At 39.7% G+C, this 24,936-nt stretch overlaps 1 protein-coding gene across 7 annotated transcripts in view; it reads left to right on the top strand.

Moving 5' to 3' along the window:
* The window catches only part of astn1 (astrotactin 1), a 294,106-nt gene that overhangs the window by 45,656 nt on the left and 223,514 nt on the right, over window positions 1-24,936 (top strand). For 2 of the 7 annotated variants that reach the window (XM_053882617.1, XM_053882618.1), the window contains exons 6-10: window positions 6,517-6,666; window positions 7,915-7,938; window positions 8,188-8,337; window positions 11,925-12,092; window positions 20,509-20,593. In XM_053882617.1, the coding sequence (XP_053738592.1) occupies window positions 6,517-6,666; window positions 7,915-7,938; window positions 8,188-8,337; window positions 11,925-12,092; window positions 20,509-20,593 (577 nt within the window). The remainder of the gene's footprint in view (window positions 1-6,516; window positions 6,667-7,914; window positions 7,939-8,187; window positions 8,338-11,924; window positions 12,093-20,508; window positions 20,594-24,936) is intronic. The other 5 variants (XM_053882621.1, XM_053882623.1, XM_053882619.1 and 2 more) reach the window with 3 other exon arrangements.

Here is a 24,936-nt window from a genome sequence, read left to right as displayed (position 1 = left end):
ACCACTTAGTCAGCTTCAATTAACTGGACTAGCGTTTAGGTTTAATTCATCTCCTGAGACTGTTGTTGATCAGAAAGAAGAATAATTAAGAGAACAAAAGAAAGTGGAATAATGGCTGAGGCGAACTGTCACGTTATTCTCGAGGCAAAGTAGTTGTAGAATATGGTGAGAGTGTGGAACATAATGGCATCTTGCAGATTATTTCTAACTGAGTTCATTCTTCAAAGACAGCACAGTATCCTAAGGGGCGCACAGTGTCCACATATTACCCACATCAACTGGACTTAAGCGTCCAATGTGAGCGCAGACATCGGCCCACAGTGTTGCATGTTGACGCGTAAGCAAAAACAAAACCAGGTTAGGATTAGAATGTGAAATAACAATACCGATCGTACATCAGAATGATATATCCTGATCTTAAAATATCATATTATAATTCCCTATATTAATCCTTAGGTGTCTTTCTGAGACTTTCAATAAGCAATGATGGTCTACCTCATCAGTGCTTTGATAAAGTCCAGATTTAATAATATACCTTCTTCATTTTTTCCATAAAATGTATAATTCCATCAATTTTTACAATGGTATTAAATCCAGTGGGACATTGTAATTAGTTTATTTTGGTACAATGTACTTTAAGAAATGGTGTGTGTGTGGTCCTTGTGTAGCTTTACTTGTGGCGACCAATTTTTGGAAATTTTTTGATCTGGATTTGTGGCAACAGCTTGCTGATCCCCAGGAGTTTCAGCCTCAGTATGATGATTATAACTTCAAAATTGCCATTTGTTTTGGATGGTTAGGTTTGTGTGAGAGGCTGGGGAAAGTATTGTCTCAGAAATGTCCCCACTAAACATGAGAACATAGACTGTGTGCGTGCATGTGTGTGTGTGTGTGGGCATGTTTTGCCATACTTGTGAGTACAAAGGTCTGATAAGGTTTAGAGCATAAAAACCTCATTAAAAATAGTCTATTATAATTGTTTTGGTTGAGTTTTGCATGGTTATGTTCCTGGGAGGTCCTCACAAAAATAGCGGAACAAATACGCGCGTGTTCAAGTGTGATAAGTTTTGGGGAAAACACCTGTTTGTGGGGCCCTTATCCCTACTTGGAGCTCTTTCGCCAAACCCTACAAGGTTAAGCCTCACTTTGAGGATGAAGTCTTTCTTATCACAGTCAGAAAAGCTATATTGCCAATGTCTGTGAGGAGGAAAGTAGGAAAATAACAAGGTCATCTTGTTTATGGTTGGTTCAGAGCCATGGTTAAGGTTAGCCATTTGTTCCTGTGGATAGGTTTAGTGGGAGAGGCTGGGATGATTTTCATGCTTTCTCACAAACCTCACCTACTGAGTCGTAAGTCTTTTCTGACTCTATTCATAAAAAAACAAAAGTGAAACGCTGATTGTCACGGTGTGAAGGGAGACTGAGGAGAGAGAAGGCTGTACTGATGAGATATGGGTCCACTCCCAGCATGACACTTCTTTTCAAAGGGCTGGTCATGACTGGATCGTTGGTGGTGTGCACTGAATAATTGGAGGATATTTCGTCATAGAAATTAAAAAATGGAACAAATCAACATTCTCTCCCCCAATTTTCAGCTGTGTATTTATCAGTGTCATAAATGGCTACACATTTGCCAATGTCCCATCCTCTCCCTTTGTGAAGCACAGCTCCACTGCGCGTCCTTTCCATGCCTCAACATGCTTTTTTTTGTTTTTTTGTTTGTTTTTTTTTGCATTGAAAATGAGGTTTCAAAGCACACCAAATAAGTAAAATAAGATTAGATACATGCTAATAAAAATAGATGTAAATTGGTTTGGGGTGTAAAATGAAAATAACAAATAATAAACTAGTATAAATAAACTAAACAAACTAGTCTGTGAGCATAGATGATAGATCTAATGTCCAAAGTAGGAACACTCAGGATTATAGCATCATACATAAATACATCCGTGGTTAAGCCAGAGGTCACAGATGATGTTTGTCAGTCCAGAGGACCCCCTTGATGCGTTCAGATATTCACTCAAATGTGCATCTCCAGTTTTGAGATTGCTTCATGTTCGGAAACATTTCAAGCTTAGTTTTAACCTGCCCTTGAAACGGTGCAGCAGTTTGGAGGATTTATCGGTGACGGACCCCCCTGGGTTGCGCAGCCGGCCAACGATGAGGAGTTGAAGCAGAGTTCTGGAACAGTGTTTTTCAACCCAAGTTTATTCAGATGGGTGGCAGTTTTGACGTAGACATCCATCTCGGAGAAGATCAGTCTGGAACCTGTTCCCTGTGCATGGGTCTGTCAGAGGAAGATAATATGTGCTTCTCTCTCACGGAGAGTCAGCAGGACCATACTGTTTGTAAAAGAGTAAAGCCCTGGAGCTGGAAAGGTCCATCTCTCACTGAGCATGACCACACACGTTGTAAACAGAAAATCCCACTGAGAAACTCCTGGTTTCTCCTCATTTTTCTGACTTAATAGGCATAATCACACAAACACACTAAATGCTATGCTAAATGTAAAATGTTTTTTTTTATTGTGGCATGTTTCTGCAGAGCTGCAGGAGTTTTCAAGATTTGCTTTCATTGTTAATAGTAAAAGGTTTGTACTTGCTTTTGAGGAAATATCTTCAATGTTGTCCATCTTTGACGGAATTTGTGCAATATTTATGCAATATATCTCTTTTTTTCTGGACACACCATAGAATCCAATAATACATTTCAAATTACACTTAATCTTATTGTGTTTAATTCACACCATCAGTCACAGCAAGTACTTGTTTCATTTAATAGAATCCTAAATGCAAATTGCACCTATGAGGCTGAAAACTGAAGACGAGAGGAACAAATCCTCGTGGATGCATTGGGATTCTTTAAGCTGTGTCTGATTGGTGCATACAAATAGCAGGGATTTGCTCCCTAATGCGAACAGCGAGCACACACGCGGACAAAACCCTGTATGGATTTTCAGGTACACATTTTTATGCTGCGAAGCATGTTGGATAAGTGGCAGGCTCTCCAAGTAAACAATTAGATCAGCTTCATGCACTCGTGAATTTGTGCCTTTCCTCTCAGCTATTTTTAATCTTTGACACAAATAACGGGATGTTTTCGTTCTCGGAAATGATGCACTTGTAGTGTATTCACTTACCCGTATTGTGTCTCACGACTCAGTCAAAACACGAAAAAGTTGTAGACACTTTTTCCAAAGTGAAACGCTACACTTGCTTTTCTGATGTTTAAGCTGTTTTCATTTTACTGGGGGATAGAACTCACATTATTTTGCGACAGCCTGTAATGTGCTTGAATTGACTATTGTTTCATTAAATCCTGAGTCTTGAAGAAGAAAACAAGTGCGGCAGCAACATCTGCGTTGTCAGATAGCTATGGCTGCCAACAGCGCTTGTGTTGCGCATTCATTAGCTCACGGAATATTGTTTTAAAAACCAATAGTATATGAAAAGCAGATGAAGCAGCTGTCAGAACAAAAGTCCCACTCTGTCGCTCTGACTAACGCTACTGCCAACACATTTTCATCCCCTCATTGTTTCTGAGGGATCGCTTCCAGTGTAATCAAATCTTGTGTACTGTACATCGGTTAGGGATTTGCTTTGTTTGTTTTTTTCTCGCAGAGCTTGTCAGTAATTCATATTAGCATGAATTTTATTTCACATTTATCCAGTTGAGGGAGCAACTCCTTGCTTTGATGGATTTCCTCCGCGCCTCATCACGCTTTTTTCATTTTCAATCCGCTCACACTTGTAAGACCAGCTCCGATTCATGTCCTCTATATTTAGCTAACGCGCTCATTTGAAACGTATCATAGATGTGCCGCATGAGCAGATACTCTCCACTGTATTACTCACTGCGCATATCATCCTAGTGAGGACTGTTTTTTTTTTTTAATACTGTAGTCTAAAAGACATGGACAAAGAAGTATCATGTAATTTTGCAAACAAAGCATTACTCTTAATGACCAGAATTTTAGTTTTAGTCTAGTCTTTCTGTCATTTTAGTCCATAGTTTTAGTCACAATCATCATCTTTTTCATCTTTTCATGGCAAAACATTTTAGCATCTTAATCTAAAATAGTCAAAGATTACTCTAACTAAATAAAAACCAATATTAGTGTACAAAAAAAATGACATTTTGGTCTAGTTCAAGTCAACAAAGGTTGTACTTTAACCTCTCTTTACACACATGCACGTGCTAGTAACTCACCGTTGTTTTTACATCTAATATTAAAGCAATGTGACCAGTAAACTCAGCCTCCTGAGTTGAATGATGGATTGACACATTTTCTGAAACAGAGAGAAACGTAACATTCGTGCCTTAACTTCATCATGGAAGGCCTTGTGGTGTCTTCTTAAATTGAGAGTTCTTGCTGGTGATTTTGTAGCCGCGTATGGTCCCCTTTTTCTCTATGATACATTCCATTTTGTTCTCTTCATGCAAATAGCATCATGACTTTGCTAGAAATGGGAATTGAGGAAGTGATGTTCCCTGCATTGGCACAGTGCTACAAAATAAGTGCAATGCCACCATACATGATAAAGTTATTTCCTCCCTTCTAATTTTAGTCAACGGAAATGAGAACAATCTTCAACGTTGTTTTTATTCGTGAACCACATTTCGTCTCGTTTTTTGTGTCAACAATATTGCTTTGTGTGTTTTATTATAGTTTATCGCCTGACCACTGTTTACGTTGCGTCTTGACTTGTTTTCGTCACGTGAGTAAGTTTTGTTGATGATAGTATTTTGTATAATATTAAGTCTAATTCAACACAAAAAAATCAGCAATAAAATGAGGAGAAAAACAAACAAAAAATAAAATAGTGACTGATTTGGCTAACGTCACTACGTGGCCATTATGACATTTTAGATTAGGTTAGATTCAATTTTCTTCCTCGCAGAATGAGGGACTTTTTAGTCTTGTGATGGTGATCATTGAAACAGTTTCTGCCTGGCATCCTCATTTAAGCTTTACTTGGCATTTGCATAGGCTGTTCAAATTTAAAGATAAGTGTGTTGTGAGTGTCCCTCTTGTCACAAGGTGAATTCCAGTTTAGATAACTGACTTTACTCTCCAAAATATGGCTCGGCCACATAGATGGCTCTTAAGCATCTCATTGACACTGAGCTGGTCCCACCAGAGATGGAGATATACCTTTGATTCTACATAGTAATATAACATACTGATCAGTATTTTATAATAATAATAATGATAAATTGGCTGCTTCTCCTTTGCACTGCTGAAGTAAAACGATAAGAGGGGAGATAATAATGCCAATGATAAATATCCTTATGTGACGATAAATGCACGGAAGACTAAACATTATGGACCCTATTTTATATAATGCCTTTTCTTTCCCTGACTGATAGGAATGATCATTTTTCAGAATGATGTAAATGTCAAATGCAAAAGGACATATCAAGTGAGATCAACAGCAGCCATGACAGGAGGTTTGTGGTTGGCCAAAACATTCTCCCTCCCAAGGTGGCGACTATTTTCAAGTAGACTTTTGCCAACTATGTTGTTGCCAAAGTCAACTGTCGTGTTCCATGTTGACGCATTGGTGTTTTAATGCTGCCAGATGTTTCCCTTCACATGTGACATTCCAAAAGTAGGGGTTAGGGTGAGGCTGCACATCACTGACTCAGGTTATTGGGCACGGGAAATTGAAGTGGTTGATAGGTATGATGACAATAAAACATTCAGCCCCATGTGCCTTCAGATTCTGGATTAATTTGTTGAGACTAGATTTAAAAAAAATATGAAACCTAAAATGTTTATTGATCAACCACTCTATTAACAATACACTTTCCAGTAGACTTGCTTTCATTATTTGTATTCTCAAATGTAATCGACAGTTTTTGAGCATCGGTTTTCTGTTTTTATTTCATTTTGTTTTATTTTTTTTTCCACAGCAATTTCTCAAATTAGAGTACAAGAACATACTAACACAAACTGACAAGCAGACAAGTGTCTTTAGCTATTGACTGAATTACGTGTAGTTTTGTGTTGGGTTTTCTATAGTGGTCCGTGACCACCAAGGTTTAGATTTGGGGTATGCATCTGTTTGCACTGTGCTTCCTCTTGACGCAGTATGAAGAATTGGACTGAATACTTTTAATGTAAATACTTTTAACACATTTTTATTTCCAGCAGCTGCTACTTGTATTATGTTTAAGACTGACATTTAGACAATTAATCCTTCTAAAAAAAAGTCCCATGTTTTTTCATGGTTCCATTGTTCTATGTCTTTTTGCACACATTTATGAGCAGTGGCAATTGCATTTGTTTGCTTGGTCTTATGGCCTTGTCTCTTACATGATATCATGACACGCGTATGGAACTTCCACACTTCAGTATCAATATCTTGCTTTGATTAAATATTTATACTCTGTGGCTTCCTCTGTGGCTGCCTGATGCTCACATTTATGAGATTGTGAGAGTAAATTCTCCATCATGATCAAGTTATTTATTCTTTTTTATTGGTGGTGTTACTTCTGTGTGACTCCCAACAGCGGGTTCAACATTCTTGAACCCAGACGGGGACTCTGGCACAGAGGCAGACAGCGAGCCTCAGCTGGCCTTTTACACCGACCCAAATCGCAGTCGCCGCCGGAGTCGAGGTATGAGAAATGGTAACGCCAACAGCGCGTGGGGCTCAGGGGGTAAGAAGGACTCAAACACTTCCAGTTTACCTCATCGTCTTATGGTACTCCCATTGGCACCAAGCATGACACATAACCTTTGGCAGGCACTTGCCTACAGTGTTGCGTGTGCTCATGATGTAGTCTCCTGCAGGACACCAACTTGTGTGAATGTTTCATACACTTAAATGTTTTGGCCATGATTGAGCATGCCACATCAATTTCGTTGAATGCAATCCCATAAGAATACAGTGGAAAAAAGACAAATAAACCAAAAATATGAAATAATATTTCTGAAAAATATTATTTCTCAATCTGTAGCTTTTTTTTAAAACTGTCAGAGTGGATTTGTGCAGCATGTCAGCATGTCATGTCCTTGCAGCTTTCATGTACAATAATGAGCAAAAGAGAACAGATTTTAAAAAAAAAATCAACAAATGCCCTTAAAATAAATTCTGCTGTCAGAAGATGTTTTCAATGCCTGCAAGCCCATTATTCCTCGGTAATATGCGCAGGTGTCACATGTGTAGTGAAGCCCTTAGCAGTGTGCCCAACACCTTTAATTGGTTTAAGAATAGAATAGGAAAAAAAAAAACTGGAGCAACAACTGTGCTTTCGTGTTTCGGTTTCGAGGATGACATTCAAAGGTATTTCAGCAAAGGGGAGGGATCAGGCTATACAAATCCAGGATTACGTAGGATGTAGGTTTTTGAAGGGCCCGAGCCTGGACCTTTTTATCCTGAATTTCCTTACTCTCTAATTTGCTTTGTTTTTTTAAGCCTGTAGGGCTTGTGTAGGAAAAACGGGTGCAACACTAGCTAAACAGGGATTTAAACTTTTTAGCATCTGGAAAAATTGAGGATACTATGTGTATCATTTGTTCTGTTACATGGTGGGACAAATGGTGTAGATTTTTCATCCATCTATAGTTTGTCAGTGTTTCTCACATACAGTGTTATTTAACCACATATTTTCAGTGAACTTTCGAATTTAAGCTCTGATCTGGCTTGGGTGAAAGTGTCAGTCTGGGTTGAACTAATGTGACTGCATCGTCATATTTTGTATTCTGGTTTTTATTGTTATTCTTGACTGACCTTGAGTATTTTAATCGTTGCAAAGGGTTGCAGTTTATGAGCAGTTCCTCTTGAAGGCTACATTTCACATTTTCAATCCACAAGAACATTCCCAGTTTGGCAGCGAGGAAAGCAATAGAATCTTCAAACTGATCTTATTTAGAACCATCTCTCTTCTTTCCCTTCCGCACTCCAGCGTTGATGTTAATCCCCTTCAAAGGTAAACCTTATTTCAGTGCCATGCCTCATCTGAAACCTCCTGAAGGCTTGAGGTTTTTTTTTTTTCATCCAACGGGCACTAAGCCGTCCTGTAAACTGACTAGCTGCGTTGGCAGTCTGTAAACGTATGTGTTCCTGTTTGCATGTCTGTTTATGGCATAACCTGCATATGGGGGAATAAAGTCAGGCCAGAGCCTTGTGTCGTCGTCGACTTGATGGCTTCCTCTTTTTTTGTGTTTGCTCCCAGCAGCAGGTTCTCCACGGAGCCCCCTCAGTAAGACCACCCTGACGCTAATCGGTGTCATCAGCTGCGTGATCAGCCTGGTTTACGCCTCCCATATGTCCTGCAGCCTCTCAGTTCGAGTGATCTTGCATGTTCCTGAGCACCTGATTGCTGACGGTAAGTCCTCGCACTTTGGATTAGCACACTTATGGAATTTCTCAAATCACCCTCTCTGGGGGAGGAATTCAAGGACCAACATCAAGTGCTTTCGCACTGGTGCTCGACAGCTAGGGAGGGAAAATCATGGTATGTTGAGTTTTCAAACTGTCAAAACTTTTTTCTTTGTGTAGTTTTTCGCATTCCTTTGCTCTGATTTCCTGTGGTTTTATATATATATATATATATATATATATATATATATATATATATATATATAGTTGTTTTTTTGCTTTTGTTCAGGGATTCCTCCATGTTTGTTGTTGTAGTTATCATCCTAGCTCCGATGTGTCTTGTGCATCAGTGTGATCAGTGGACCAGGAACTTGTGCACTTACAAAGGTTCCCTGTTGTCTGGAGCAAACATATAACAAACTGGAATATATGGACTGTACTTAATAAGATGTTTCCTTGGCATAATCATTGACTCGATTGTTCCAATTATGAAGGACTTTTTTTCTGTCGTGCTCTTCATGTCTCCACTCAGTCAGTCTTTTTAATTCCGATTTCAATGGCCACTCTTTGTGTCGACGATGTGGAGTGCGTTTGATGAAGCGGGAAATACAGATGCAGGCAGACATTTGTGGAAATCCATTCAATGTAATAGTCAGATGAAGTATTCGAGGTGTTTCGATTGAACGAGATACTGTCGCTAGTTTCCGCCGCTGAATCTTCTGGTGCACCTCTTCTGTCACATCTGTGCATCATAAATCCAAGAGGAGGTTGGTGAACTTCCCAAACATTGCTGATCGACTGAAGAGCATGTCGAAGATAAATGTAAAATTGTAAGAGCCAGTGTCAAGTGGACTGCAGTATCACTTTCTTTATATGAATGACTACATGTGGCAACACCTCAAATAATCATGTCTCCCGTGTAAAAAAAAAAAAAGGCATGAATTATTGTGCGGAGTAAAGGTATTCATTTACATAATTATAACACACATGTTGAACATTGTATGCATCCAAGGGTTTGACAGATAATTATAGAGAAGCCTTTACAGTGAGAGCTGTAATCTTGTTCTCTCTCTGTCCAACCTAACGCCCACATTGTGTCCGGTGTATTTTGTGCTGATATTTCTGCACTTTCAAAGACATGGACAGATACCAGGTTGTTCACCCCGCTCCCCAGGTGTCCGATGTGAGACCCCACAACAGATGTGCGTTTGAAGCCTCAAAGCACATTGAGGCCAGGTCCCAAGGACAACCCACTGCAATCCCTTCATCACACTGATGGAGATGCCTTGCACCTCATCTCAGAAAAAGACACAGTCCAGGCCAAATGCCAGCTCCTGTTGGCTCATTGGCATCGCTCAATTGTCATGGTCCCATGCTAGCAGTGCAGACGTATTGTAGACTGTGACCGTGCTCACTCATCTTTCATCCACTGGTCTAATTTCATTCGGATCGTTGCTGCCTTTCCACTGTGATCAGCATCTCAGCCAGGCACCGCAAGTTCTCAAGAGAAAACTTTGAGAGCACAGATGACAGATTGCAACTTCGCCAGTTGAATCACAAAACTGGGATCGATTTAGGGATGTTTCCATAACCCTCGCTGCAATCTCGTATGATATGATTCGATGTCATGGTGAATCAAATGAGAATCTGGATTCTTTCCACTGGGAGAAGATGCCAACAGCTGTGCGTTTGTCTCTCCTCACGAAAAATATCTTTCACATCTGCCAAGAAAATGCAACTTTTTTATCCGAAGACAAGATTTACATCCGCTGTCCATTCAATATACACACTTGGACTGAATGAAATTGTGACCCGCGGCGATAATAAAAAAGATAATGGAGATGAATCTCCAATTCTCAGAGACGACATGCCTTCATGAGTAGTGCTTATGGGTAGGGCGAAGTAACTTGGTTCATTGATCCCTTAAAAGGCTCACATATGTATACCAGTTGTGTCACATCTTTGAAATATTTACAGAATAACAGTTGCTGCTGAGCAGATGATATGTGAACTTGATATTTCACAGGGGAGCCTTGGAGGCAAGATTTATGTGGAACTACAAAATGTAAAGCTGCAGAAGTACAAAAATGTGTGACTTAAGGTGAAGAATTGCAGGTACTTTCACAACTCTGAAAGCCTGGAAAACAATTGATGCAGCATTCTGCTGTATTTGTCCAGTATTTGTTATAAGACACTGACCAACCTGTACTGTATGTGAGCTTAGTTTATAGTGTTCATTAAATGAGCAGAGGATAAAAGGTTAAAACTGCATTGCAGAAACCCGACTAGGCTGATTTTGGGCACAGCAAACATGTAATATTTTTTTTTAATATTGCTGCCAGAAAAGCGTGAAATAATATAATTTCCAATTCAGACCTGATGTTTTCTTAACTGAAAGCAAAAAGGAAAAACGTCTTGAGGGGGAAGTTTGTGGCTGTAGGGAAACTCTGGGGGAAGCCTCAGCTGGCTGTCTGCAATGATAATAACTGGAGGTTAAATTGAGTCTGGGCATGGTGACGCACTGACACAGGCACACCAACGCACTACACATACATAAACCTAAGCACACACCTCTCTCAACTTTGCAACCCATGCCAGATTTAGCCACAATTAAAGTATTTTTTGAAAACATATTTCTTAAAAAGGAAGTGGCTTGTCAAACAAAGATTTTTCCTTCATATCTGAGTTGCTCGTACTGGAAAATGAGCAAAATCCAAAATATGTATTTATTGTATATTTCAACACTATCATGGCATTTATATGCATGTCTTAAGAGTGCCGAATTGTGAATGTTTTGCACGACAAAAATGTCTTAAAACCAGCTATATTTTTGTTAGTTAAATGCCTTCTATGAATCATCCATGATGACGACTCAGATTGCCCTAAAAATGATTGAGTAAAGAAATACAAATTTGAAAGGTGGCTTTAGACAAAAGCAATTCATTTGGCCTAAATTCTTTTCACAGTAACCTATTGCTTGGTTAGGACCCAGAAGCAGGAGACACAGCAGGCTCTAGTTAAATCACGGTGTTTATTCATAACATAAACCTGAAGGGGCAACACAGAAGAAGGGCAAGAACAAGTTGAGAGAAGAATGAGATGTAGAAAAGACTTGACGAGACAAGACAATGACTTGACAATGACTACACAAGATGTAATAAGACAAGACTTAACTTTGCTTGACACAACGATGACTTGACTAGACCAATGACTAATCTTCACTAGGTGAGACTCGACCAGACTGTTCTTGACTTGGCCTGACGTGAGTTGGAGACTTGACTGTGCTAGATGAGATGATGAATTGACAAGACTTAAGTTGACATGGGGACTGCAGGGCAAGACGAGATAATGACTTGACTAGATGAGATGGAACTCGACCAGCCTGTTACTTGACTTGGCAATGAAGGGATTAGAGGAGGACACAGACAAGAGAGACGAGTTGCACACAGGAAGACCAGACAGTCCTCACCAAAATAAAACCAAACTAACAGATGGACAAAACAATAGGCGATGCGTGACATTGACATTTGAAGTGACAGTGCTGTTACACATTCCAGCTCAGTCATTTAGTCAGATTTTTTCTATCCTCGACAGGGTCAAGGTTCATTCTGCTCCAGGGGAGTCAGTTGGATGCATCCGATTGGCTGAACCCTGCCCAGATCTTACTGTACTACCAGCAGAATGCCAGCGGACCATGGGCCAATGAACTGTGTGGTCGGCGTCTTCTGGACCCGTGTGAGCATCAGTGCGACCCAGAGACAGGTACGTGGTGAAGAACCAGTGTTCGCTGACCACAGGCACATAAGGATCAAAGACATTAACTTTGATAACCAAGCAAATAGCGTTGGACACCTAGTGGTGATACTGTCCCAGAAATAGTAGTATGACATGACAGTGACTACATCTTTTGAGAGATCAGTGAGTGTGATCATCAGAGATAAAACTAGCGGTGAAGTTAAGATTAATGAAGTTTGCACCGAGGGTGACTGAGATACAACATTGTGGGCACAGTTGGAGGACGTTTTATCTTGACACGTTTTATTTTCTTACCTTGATGTTTGGAGTTTGTTGGCTGCCATTTGAACAACCTTATTTTTACATCCTTAAAATGTAGCTAATGTGTTCTACATATACCAAACCTATGACCCATGATGAAGATAAATAAATAATACATTTTAGGTATTTTCTATCTCAGCAGTCAAAAATCACTCCTGAGTACACCTGCAATGTACTGGCCGTCCACTACTTGTTCTTTAAATAATTGACTTAAAATTCAATTTCCTTAAAACACATTTAATATTTATGTACTATGTTAAAGCTTGTCATGTCCAAAATGTATCGAATATATCTGCAATACTAAACACAGGGCATTCATTTCGTCCGCTCAGTGTTATATTGAGTGCAAATCCCCTCATCTTCACTTTCCTAAAGTTTTGAATTTCATGATATTATGAACTTTCGAGGTCATTTGCATGTCAGATCACGTCCTCAGTGAGAAGCTAGAAACTAAAGGGTGAAATTAAAATGTCAGAACTTCATCTCAGACACAGCTACAACCAAAGTAAATGACAAGAACGTGTCAATCATAAAGTGCTCCTGAGACTGAGGCCCCTAATTGGGAGACGAAAAACAAAACAAAAAATCTCTTTCAACCTGATTTGCGTTTGTTCCCTTTGTTGTATCATTTTAGATTTGCTAGTTTAGTTTTGCGACACTAATCATTTTTAAAACACAAGCTTAGCTGTTACCATCCCATCTACAAGTAATGATATAAAATCATCATCATTTAAAATGAGCCCAGTGGGGAACATGTTTGTGTCCTGATGACATTTGCTTTTAATATTTATCAAACAGAGTTGCAATTGTTGTGACTCAATCACTTTTGTAATTTTACACGACAACACGCTGTGATTTACATCTCTCTCTTTTGCTCTCTCTCTCTATCTATCTATATATATATATATATATATATATATATATATATATATATATATATATATATATTGCTAAAATCAAGGTCATGCATTCGTTTGGAGGATGGACTCTTCTCTTTATTCCACACACAGTTTGAATGATCTAAAAGTGAATGTCTGAAGTTTAAATTATGCATCATAGGTGTCTGCACAAGTCTGGAGACTCTCTTTTATCTGATCACATCATCAGAAATGTCTGAAAATGATAGAACCTATTTCCTCTCCTCTAGATTGATCAATGCCTTTTGTCTTTCAAGTTGGGCAGTTTTCCATTTGAATCGGTTTCATTCCATTTTGTGGAATGAGGCCTACTATGTAGTCTCAGCAGTTGTGAATACCGTTTTGGGGTGTTTCCTGTATTAAGTGTGCAAGCTGATGTTATGTTCCTTTGTCACTGCAAAACAACGTGCCTAAAACATTCGTACTGGTCTTTGCCTTCTTGAAGTTGTCAGCCATCTAAAACACTGCAAATTTATTTGACAATATCTTTATTATACTGTTTGAGTACAGTAGTGTAGCTACTATTTCAGCTAGGAATTCCTGAATAAAACTATGTTTACCACTTTTATTTATTTATTTAATGTATTTTTTTTCTCTGAGCCGAACCTCATACAACCAATTGCTACGTTCAACATTACTCCCTTACTTGACGTGACAGTCTAGGCCCACTAAATGCACAATTTGTGGAAGTAAACGGTGTGGCAAGGCAGCAAGAGAAGAACAAATCATATATTATTTAGCGATCACTCTACATCTGTGGTTGACTTAATATCCATCCAGCTGTGACTAACACAGAGCCTACATTATGTACTATTAATGAACGGAGTGGAGCTGACCACTGCACCGCTTCATAATTTCAGCTTGTGTTTGACGGAATATATGATGGAGCTCATGTTTCCTTTTTAACATATCTCTTCTTTTCTGAATAGCGTTGTTTGTTGTTGTCTTTTGTGTTGGCAGCATCCAAGCTTATAAACCATCTGGAAATTGATCCGGTTACCAAATTGCAAACTTACAAGTGGGAGATTTTCAATGACATTCAGGCGCTCAACATGAGTGGGTCAAAGTCGATGAATTCATCCTTCGTGATTCAGCTGGCAATAGTGTGAGCAAAGAGGAAGTTGGGCAAAGACTACTTGTGTTCTTAAATACTTTGGCAAACAAAACGGTGTAGCTTCTAATACTACACGAGAGGCACCATCACAGTTGTATGACAGTGTGTCTGTCATTCATGCCCCTGGAGAAGTATGGTTTCTACAGCTAAAAATAGTAGCTTTTGAAACACCTTTGACGCATTATAATCATAAATGCCGCACAAGCTACCGGCCATGACAACATAACCTCCAGACTACTGAAAGAATGCGCAGTCATATTTGGTCGGTTGAACTCCAGACGAAGAACAGACATACAATCTGCAGATACAAGCCACAGTAGATGAAGAAGAAGTTAAGGGAACCAGGATTCATTGTTTAAAACAAACCCACCAAGGACATTAAAAGTTATCGCACATTTCAATACACACAAACATGAAGAAGAGATTCTGCATTTCTAATGGTATTTTGTGACTCACATCTCTTACTTCAAGCTGTACAACCATTTGCTCAAAGTTTACGTGATCTATTATTCAAGTGAGATGGCGATCTTAAGCTGAAACTAAAGCTGGAATGATGACAACTGTGTGCCGTTGAAACAGAATTGCAGAATGTTTTTTGTTGTTTCACAAGACAGTGATTAAAGTCTGATCTTTTCCTTTTCCACTTCCTCACCAAACGAAAGTCAAGGCATGCAACGGAATAATGGAAAACATCCCGTTTTGAACAGAGCCGAAGACTGAAATTCATGTTCCACAGACTGTATTGATTTAAATCACAGCATTTCTTGAATTGCATTCTTGTGAAGGATTCTTTATCTATTTCTCACACTCACTTTTCACGTTCTAGTCAGGCAGCATTGGAATAATCATATGACAATGTGATATTGTTTAGTCATTTTACAAGGATGATTTCTATTCTTACTCATGCTGTTTTGTTGGTTCTCACATTCCTTGGCACTGATGGACTGTACTATTTTTATTTTTATTTTTACTTTTATTTTTATTTTTGCAATGTGCAAAGGTCTTTTAAGATGCATACTACAGAGTAATAATAGTAATAAATATGGTAATATGATAAAAAAAAGAGATTCAAGCAAGTGACTCATGATCTTTAACTGAATATTCAACATTTTAAAGCATTTATTTGCAATGCACTTACTTACGCATGCAGTGGATACAAATATGCATATTACCGAACCACAAGAATCTCCAACAATCTCTCAGCAGTTGAGCTGACAGCGAGCAATATTGTATAAATCAATATATTGGACATTTCATTACGTCTATACCTCTGTAATTTTGTGTGAAGGAAACATGCTGCCTAGCGCAGTTGTGGACAGATAAGATAAACACTTTGTCTGTTGGGAGTTGAGGCTGCTATAAAATCAGATGAAGAAATGATTGTAAACTCAATAAACGCCGTGGCTTGATATGCGTGGGCCAGTGTGTCATATTAGTAATATAAGTGTTTCTATTTATTCTTCGAACTTGGATGTTGCGCTGATGCCTGTCCTACGTCACTTGTCAGTCGGAAATATAATGTATATATTCTCCAAGAGTGAGTATACAGTGTTTTGCTGATCAAATGAAGCAGTGTCTTAATGCATTCATATCCTACGTAGTAAGTCACATATGCATACTGACCCACACGTACGTTTTATGTCTTTTTATCCGATTGCACTACGTCATGACCTCAGCCCTATCTGCTCCTCTTCAAACACTTGCCTTTGTCGTGAGCTGGAGAGCTAACGTCACTGTTCATATGATACATTTATAATCAAGCCATTGTGCATGTGTGTTGTGTAAGCACGAGTGGAAGTGTGAGTGGGCTGCAGGGAGATTGCTTCTATAGATAGTATGAATCCAATCCTCTTTTCTGCCGTGGAGATACAAATGAAAACCCAGATGCTGTGCGACAATATCAGCGCTTCTTCCTCTCCTGCCTCGTGATAAAAAGAAATGTTGGGTGTTTGAAGGAACTGTGTTTTTTTAATCCCCACTGAGTCTGATACTGGCGAGTCTGCGGTGGATGGCAGATTTTTTTCTGCAATTGTTTGACTTTTTTTTTCATTCAACACTAGGATATGGCTGTCTCCAAGACACAGTTTGTCACACTGTACCAGTGATGAATATTCGGAAACTGCTTCGCTAACTTTGCTAGATTGACCAACATAACCATATTAGCTCACTTACAACACATGCTGGTCGAATGTCTGTAGATTCCTGTGGATGCTGACTGTGTCAAACTGCACCTGACCTTCTTCTGGAGGCTGTATGTATGGTTTTTTCACAAGCAAATTTTGAGGGGCTTTAAATAGAAATTGACATGTTGACAGCGCCTTCCCATTGGCTTACCGAACCCAACATTTTTGTTTTTCACATGACGCGCTGCCCTCGGCGTCAGAATATGCTGCAAAAGGCAAAACGTGCTTGATTTCAAAACCTAATGTGTCAACACGCAATGTTGAAATCTTCCTTTGGCGTCAGTATAGGACACAAAGGTCCACTTTCCCAATGTCAATATCTTATGCGATGGGAGTAGATGGGATGTCATGCAATCCACCTATCCACCAAACTCGCATCAAGTATCATTCACGTTTCGATGTCAGAGTTATCCTCAGTGCTTTTTTGAACCCCCCAGCCTGGGAAAATCTCATTGTTTAGGGAGTTTTGTCGATATGTAGTCAAGGATGTACATGTGACATGAAATCGTGGTGTTCTTGTGGAAGAACATAAACCATGCCACAAAACATTGTCTTCCTTCTCCATGCTTGTATGGCATTGTCTAGGCGAGAGCATTGCAGGCTTTTGAAACTAAATAGTTAAACACAATCTGGAACACGGAGAGGACGCCTGACGTGGGGTAGCCATGAGACACTCAACACGCAACTAAAGGTCAAGTCAATGAGGCACACCATGAAGATGTAGGAGGGAGTTCTTGAGGGTAGGTAATAGAAGAGGTCTCCATCAATGAACAGCAGCATGTTTTCATACAGAGAAAGAGATGTTGCTCAAGAGGTACAGAGAAGGTCAGGAGGTGTTGCCCTCTCTCTGTATATGAGATGAACCCTCCACATTTCTCAAGAGGAGATATGATGAAGTCAAGATCTTTAGAGAAGTATGTCAGTCATCGCCTCTGACAAAAAGGTAGGTTGCATAGTTCAAAGTGTTAGAGATGAGGATGCTAGTCAACGTGACCTGTAGAAACCAACCTGACAGGCTTGGATGGATTGGCCTCTCCAGGAGGAGAACTGTAAAGACTATTTGAGATGGAAGTAGTGGTTCGTGATGACATGAAGAAGATGGGTGTGACTGCATGTGCTTGCTATTAGGGCTGTCTTTAGTGGATGATTCACAAAAGTCATTGAAATGATTTTCAGTATTGTCTGAGTTTTCCCTATTTTAAGAGTAATAGTCAGGTAGCCTCAGAGAGACAACAGGTCCCTAAGATCACAACAGTCTGTAAAGGGCTTGCTCATTTAGGTAATGCAGTTCCAGGAGCTCCCATGAAAACATAAGAGCCATTAAGGTATTTTTCTATTACAATGCAGTTGCTTGTACTCTTTTTAATACCTTTTTTAAATAACTGTATCTGTTTTTCCCCACATTGGTTTCATAGTTTCCAGTATGGCAACTGTCTGACTTCTCGTAGTTGTTATTTACTATACATCTGCTGACGTTATTGTATTGTTATGGTCATAAAGTTGTGCGTAAGTACATAGATAAAAAGGAAGTTGTGGTTGTGTCACCATTGCTTTGCTCCTGTTCCAAATGATACTCACACATCTTAGTTAAAAACGCTCAATATGCTAAGCGCCCTATTCAGTATGAACAGACATTGGTAAATGTGCCCCATTCTGCAGACATTGGCACTGAGACATCGTGTAGTGAAAAATATAACCACAGCCCTTTCGCATAAACAAAAAGGCAACTAGTGTTTGTGATATTTCTTGGACAACTTTCATGAAATGACTTGATAAGTGTTGTTTTCATTTTTGCAATCAGCTTGTAGTTTAAACCAACCGTTAATATCTTCTGCCGAGGAACTTTTGTTTTCTTTTGCTTTGTCTGTCCTTCTGTGTTCAAAATGCATTGAAAAGTTAAGGATTGAATTGGATTTATATTGTAGTGTTTAACGTGGCATGCCACACGGGCCCAGTGGTTAGCACTCTTGCCTTGCAGCTAGAAGGTTGCAGGTTCGATTCCTGGGTCGGACTGTATTCATGCCTCTCACCCATTGACTGCTGCGATAGGCTCCAGCACAACACTGACCAGGACTACGTCGTGCTTCATTGAAGATTATGTATGCTTAATGTGGCATAGTATCGGGGGTCTGGTCTACCTGAGTGAGTCGGTGTGTTGTCAGGAGTGGAGCATCATTTTTTTTTTTACCTTGAATATGTATCCTTTCCCTGTCGTCTTCTCTTTTTTCATCATGTTGGATCGTTTGCATTACTTGTGAAGTGAACAACAACAAGGAACAAACAGACTGCAGTCTTTTATTTTTTTGTATGGAGACGAATGGGGAGAGTGAACTCACACAGCTGCTAACTTTTAAAATGATACAGAATATGAAGGTGCAGAGGCTTTTGATTTTTATTCAAAAAGTACTATAAACTTTTTCCCCTGTTCTTTTGAAAGGTATTCCTGGAGAATCTGTTGCATCTGCAACGAGTCACAAAAGAAAGCTGACTACTGATTTGAAACAATATCATGCTGACATCGGCACAACACCAAACAAAATCTTTTGAGTTTTCAGTCTGTGTGAAGTAACAAGAAGAGGAAAGACTAGCGTGTATAATTTTCTTTTTGCCTAGCAGGTATTGACAGCTGACCTTTTCCATTAACAGTGCAGTGTAAAAGCTTGGGGTCTGTGCCCTTCGCTTGCTTCTCAATGACCATGGGTATGTTGTACATGTTTATCCTTGGGTTACGCTGGCAAAGCAAAGGTGAAGTTCCATCAATCTTCAAGATCCAGACAAAACAAGCTGAGTGGCCTGCTGAACAACAGAGCCAAGCCGTTGTTTACAGAGGGACCTTTGTGATAAATGGGATGAAATGAACAGAGAACATTATTTGCTACTTTTCAAACTCTATAGGTATTTCGCATCCCAAACAAGTGGAAGCTATATTTTGCAGCCCTTTAACAAAGCATTAGGAAAAATGAATGACTGAGCTCATGTTTTATTTTCTGGCTCTAGCTTCACACAATCTGCTGCAAAAGTTGATGAACACGCTGTTGCAGCCAATGAAATGTGGCATTTGTCATCACAGCTGCTCGAGAGACTGGACTGGCGACCGAACAACACGTTATTGTATTGGCTTCAAATTTCTGTTCAGGCAGACTTGATGTTAGCAGTCACGGTTACCACATCCTCTTGTACTGTACGTCTGTTGATGGTAGGCAGAAAACAAAAAATATATATATAATTAATGAATAAAATGGTGGGAATTATACCCTTAACCTGAAGCAGGCAGTCTCCAGAAACTTTGACAATGATTCTCATAGATAGCTCCTAAATATGCCGATAAAATTAGAAGCACACATTGGTCATGCTGCAATAAGAGAAAACTATTATTTGCTAAAAAGTGTCTTGAGTGCTCTGGAAGCATTGCTCTCTCTCATATTATTATGCTTCATTCGAACTAATGAAGTAGAATTCTAGGCATAATAAAACATTTTAATGATATGATATTTATATGCAACAAGTCTATTAAGTCACATGACACTATTCATTTTATGTGCAGTGTTTTATGCAACATTATGTTCCTGACCATGCAAAAGTTAGTTGTTTTTCATACATCCGTTTTTGACTGACTTTGGATGTAGAATTGTGCCATGGCAGACATTAACAACAAAGGACACAAACCAAACATTATATGTCCCAATATACCTAAAACAGGTCTAGGGGACATGAGTAAAAAAAAAAAAAAAAAGTTCATTTCGTGGCACAAAGCACTGAAGAAAGATAAATGGAATAAGCTGTGGTGCGTGTATTTATTATGTACAAGGATCGATAGAAGTCATCTCTGGGATCTGAAATGGGAAGAGCAGCAACATACTCAGAAAATGCTGATCTCATTCGTAATACAACTCAATTTGTCTTTATAGGCGAATGTCTTTGCCTTGACGGATACATGAAGGATCCTGTCCACAAGCACCTCTGCATCCGAAGTGAATGGGGGCCCAATCAGGGGTAAGTCAGGATACTTACCTCATCATGTTTAGGATTTCCCGTTAATTGCCGAGATTGGACTGTGGCACCTCTGGGATCTGATAAGCGAATTGACATCTGAGCACTTGAGGTCTGGTGCACCAGGTTTCAGTTGGACAGCGAAATATTGACTGAGCCGCATGCACCAGCAGAAGTCAATAGAAAGTGAAAATCCCAAAATGTGTCACCTGCCAAATGGAGTCAAAAACTTTGCCCCATTTTGGTGATGGAGATCTAACATGTAGCCGTGCTTTAGATGATGCACGGCTACATGTTAGATCACTTCAAAACAATGTGTTCTTTTCGCTCTAATAAATCCACTTGTACTGAATCTATATTAAAGTCAATGCATGTCATGTTCACTGCATGAAAGGTGCTGAGAGGAAAGGTTGTGATGAGCGTCTTGGTGATTTATATGGTGCATTTTGAGTCCAAGCTGATCTATTTTACATGTTTTTATCTACCTCTCTGGCAAAATAAAATACATAGGGATATGCACCACTGGAAACAGCCTCCGAGATCAAAACTTTTGTATTGGTTCAATTGTTGCTGAGATGTATAGATGCCGTACTGCCTGTATGTCAACCTTCTCGAACGCTCAGTGTGATTTGATACTCTGAGGTACGGTAACTCATTTAAGGTCCGAAATGCAGGAATGAAGTTCAGTGTTCAGAATAATGCAAAGAACTAAAGTTTCAAGTGTGTCAAACTGGCGTACCTTACCCAAGTTCGACAACAAACAGACATGAGCTTCAGTCTGATGAAACCGTCTCTGAATTGGAATCTTTTCTTCTTTTGGATTTTTTTTACGTTTAACACACGGTTAAAAATATCATGGTGAAGCAAAGTTCTTTATATTCGTCCATCACTGCCTTGTTTTTGATGACAGCTTTCAACCGTGGTTGCGGTAGAGATTATACCGCACATTCCCAGTTGTAAATATAGTGATTTTTAAACAAATAGCTGGACGGACAGGAATATAAAACAGACTATCATCGCTGTCCTGAACGCACTCAAGATTTTTTACAGAGATGTACAACAGAATACCAATATTTTTTGTCTATTTATGAAAAAGATGAACTTGAAATGACCTTACAAAATCTTAAAGGTCAAAGTAAAATCAGTTCCGATTTTCCATGTTTATTTTTTAACTGCTCAGATATTTAAGTATCACCATTCCTTTACTTCTGGTGGGTAACAGCACTTCGATGCAACACTGATCCAGAGTGACTTGACATTTTTATGGCCTAAAAATGCATCACACTTTGTCTGAAGAAGTCATCATTTGATTGGATATTTTTTCTGCTTGTTCGACAGCCTGTGACATTTGGCTGGCTCTATGGCCACAGAGGCAGTGACTGGGCCATGGCATAGAGAGCATAATCCAGCTGTGGCAAAGCACTGGGGATGTATGAAAGGAAGATGGCGACCTCTGCTACTGTAGTAAATAGTGCCCAAGTTGCGGCCAAATCAGGGACTTAACTTCCAATTAATTATGATTCTAACATTTAGAATAAGTTGAATGATATGATATGAACTGTAACAGAATGTAGGGTTCCACAGTCAAAACTAAACATGAGTGTTGTCATGTTTATTTTACAAGGAAATAGTGGAAACAAGCTGCGTAATACGGAGCGTCTGGATTGATCCACACTGCTCTCATAACATGTTGAACACAGTCAGAAAGGTTACTGATGATCGAGAAGGTTTTAGTCATTGAAGTGCAGATCCAGACGTCAGAATAGTAATCTGGTGATCTCCAGTAACTTGGGAAAAATCAGCGTCTTTCCTCTTTGCTGTCCTCAAGCAGACAGCTCAGCTACTGTAGAGCGCGGCATTATTCATTGAAGCAAATCTGTCTGTCAATAAAGTCAGATGTTTATCAGCCTAATGAAGGCGAAAACATGTGAGTTATCTAACATCCGCACACATCGTGAGTCCCGACCTTTGTGCTGCGTTCCCGAGCGCGATGTTCCTGCAGCACCCAGCTGCACACCTCAGTGTTCTGGGAGTTTGAGAAGTTGCTTATGAACAATGTTGTGCGCCCAGGCAGCGATCAGACCCTTTACTGGCTGGCATTTATCATGTTTGTGTGCAGTCGCACTGTACACGTAGTTTCCAGCATCTAGCGCTGAGTCGCCTCAGGCAAGAAGCTCGCCACCCGCTGAGAGTTTCCCGAGAAGGTGCAGGTCTCCAGCAGGAACCAAGTCCGTGGCCAAAACCCGACTCGCTTGTGTTCACATCTCGACTTCTGAGCCGAAAGAAGTTTGTCTCAAAACAGAAGCCGCAGTGTGAAAGCGCTCTGAAGGACAAACCTTGTCTCACAGTCATGAGCCTCCGTCTGAATTAATGAATGATGAATAAAAAAAATTAGTTCTCTAACATGCTGCCAATATTTCTAAAAACAAAAAAAATCTTATCAGCAATAATTAATTTCATGCGTGACAAAGACACCGCTATCACTCAGCAGGCTAGTCAACATTGACAAATCGGACAAGTAGTTCAATGTATGGTGTGAGTTTATGTCACCCTACTCAGACTGTGTTGACATGACAACAGCACCATTGAAACTTACATGATGGGAGAAACCTCACTCTAAGTGAAACCACATTTATACTGTATCAAGTCCGCTCATCTTTTGGGGCAGAAATCGGTGATCTGTGATGTTAGCGTTACAATGACTGGTTGTAGAGTTATAGAGCGCACTGCACTTGCGCCTCTAAAGCCGTATGGTCATGTCAAAATAATGTAGAAAGCATGCAGACTGGATGATACATATCAGCTAGTTTGGACTGGCTAGGAAGTGGGGCTTTTACTGCGGCTGATTTTTGAACTTTCCAGCCTCTTACTACATGGACCTTTACTGTGCAGGGGATGCAATGTAGGGGCATATGGCGCAGTGTACAATCTATGATTTTAACTGCTTCCTAATCCAGGTTGTTGAATTTCCCCACTGTGGGACTAATAAAGATCATCTAATCCAATACCTCCTTACATGCAGCCTGTTAGAAGTGTCAACCTTCCTTTGCTATGGTAGCGAAAAGACCCTGCAACAATCAATTACAAGCACCTCACTTTCCACTGCTTCTTCCTACTGGCCTTGGAGTGAAGACCTCAGAATTCCCCGAGCATGATTCCCTCTCCGTTCAGATCGACTTTGTTTCTCAGACTCCACCAAATATTTCCGCATGTTAGAATTCACTGCCCATTGGGAGGAACACATGGAGGAGGCCCTGGAGGATGAGTCGGAACCAACTACTCGGTTACAGCCAAAGCTGTTGAAGTGGGCTGCCAGGGATTCCTAGGGAGTTCTCTCTGCAGAACAGCTCTGGGTGTGACTTGACCAGAAAATGGGGAGCCACACATGCAGTCACAGACTCTGCAGAAGACATAGTGTGCACTTGTGTTTTTACCTAAGGTTCTCCACAGCACTTTTGTGAGTTGAGTTTTCAACTAGGCTGAGACTTTCCCATCTCAAAAACAGCCAGAACCAGTTAGTGCTAGGACCAGTTCAAAGCTGGGACTTGTTCACACCTGTGAGGCGATATTGGATATAATATTGTGGCAACCTTCTTTGACCCCATGGTATTGTTGAAGATGCATAATAATGTGTCTTGGAACTATCATTTAAAACTGTGGCTCTTACACAGGTGGACTTTGTTGCGAGTTTAAAAAAAATCTTGTGATAGACCGAGATGAAAGTGTGATCAAAAAAGTTTTGAAAATAAATAAAAATATAGTGCACCCCTTTTTTCTTCGTGTTTTGCTGGAGTTAATAACATTGGGGAGCTTTGTCCAAGAACTGGTGTCATATTATGCTCCTCGTAAAGGGAGACATGAAAAGACCCAAGTCAGACGGTGAAGCTTTTGATCTTGTTATGAATTTTCATGGCGCCTTTAGTGTTCTTCCCCACTTAAAATGAAAGAACCCAAGGACAAGGTGGAGGAATTATTCAGTGCATTGTTCATATTTTTGTGATAAACAAAATTCCAGTGTTCTGCACAAAACTTTGTCCCCATGCATCTGGTCTCTGCTACTCTCTGTATGCTTCCCTGTGACATGGCCAACATCCTTAAGAGCAGTGTTTTTCAACCTTTTTTAAGCCAGGGCATATTTCAATCAATGAAAAAATCCAGAGGCATATCACCAAAGGAACCTCAGCAATTGTGGTCAGTTAAAAGTCCTGTAGAAAATCTGTTTTAATTGGTGAAAATAATTAGCTACTGGTACTGTTATTTTGGTGGGTTATTTGCATAAACAAATTGCAGAAAATGTATTTGTTTAAAAATGTCTCCAGAAATTAGTGGGTAATATGGCAAAATAC

This window comes from Synchiropus splendidus, chromosome 13, assembly GCF_027744825.2.
Source record: "Synchiropus splendidus isolate RoL2022-P1 chromosome 13, RoL_Sspl_1.0, whole genome shotgun sequence".
Lineage (NCBI taxonomy): Eukaryota > Metazoa > Chordata > Actinopteri > Syngnathiformes > Callionymidae > Synchiropus > Synchiropus splendidus.
Note: the sequence above shows the minus strand (reverse complement) of the source record. Positions and strands in the feature narration are given on the sequence as shown.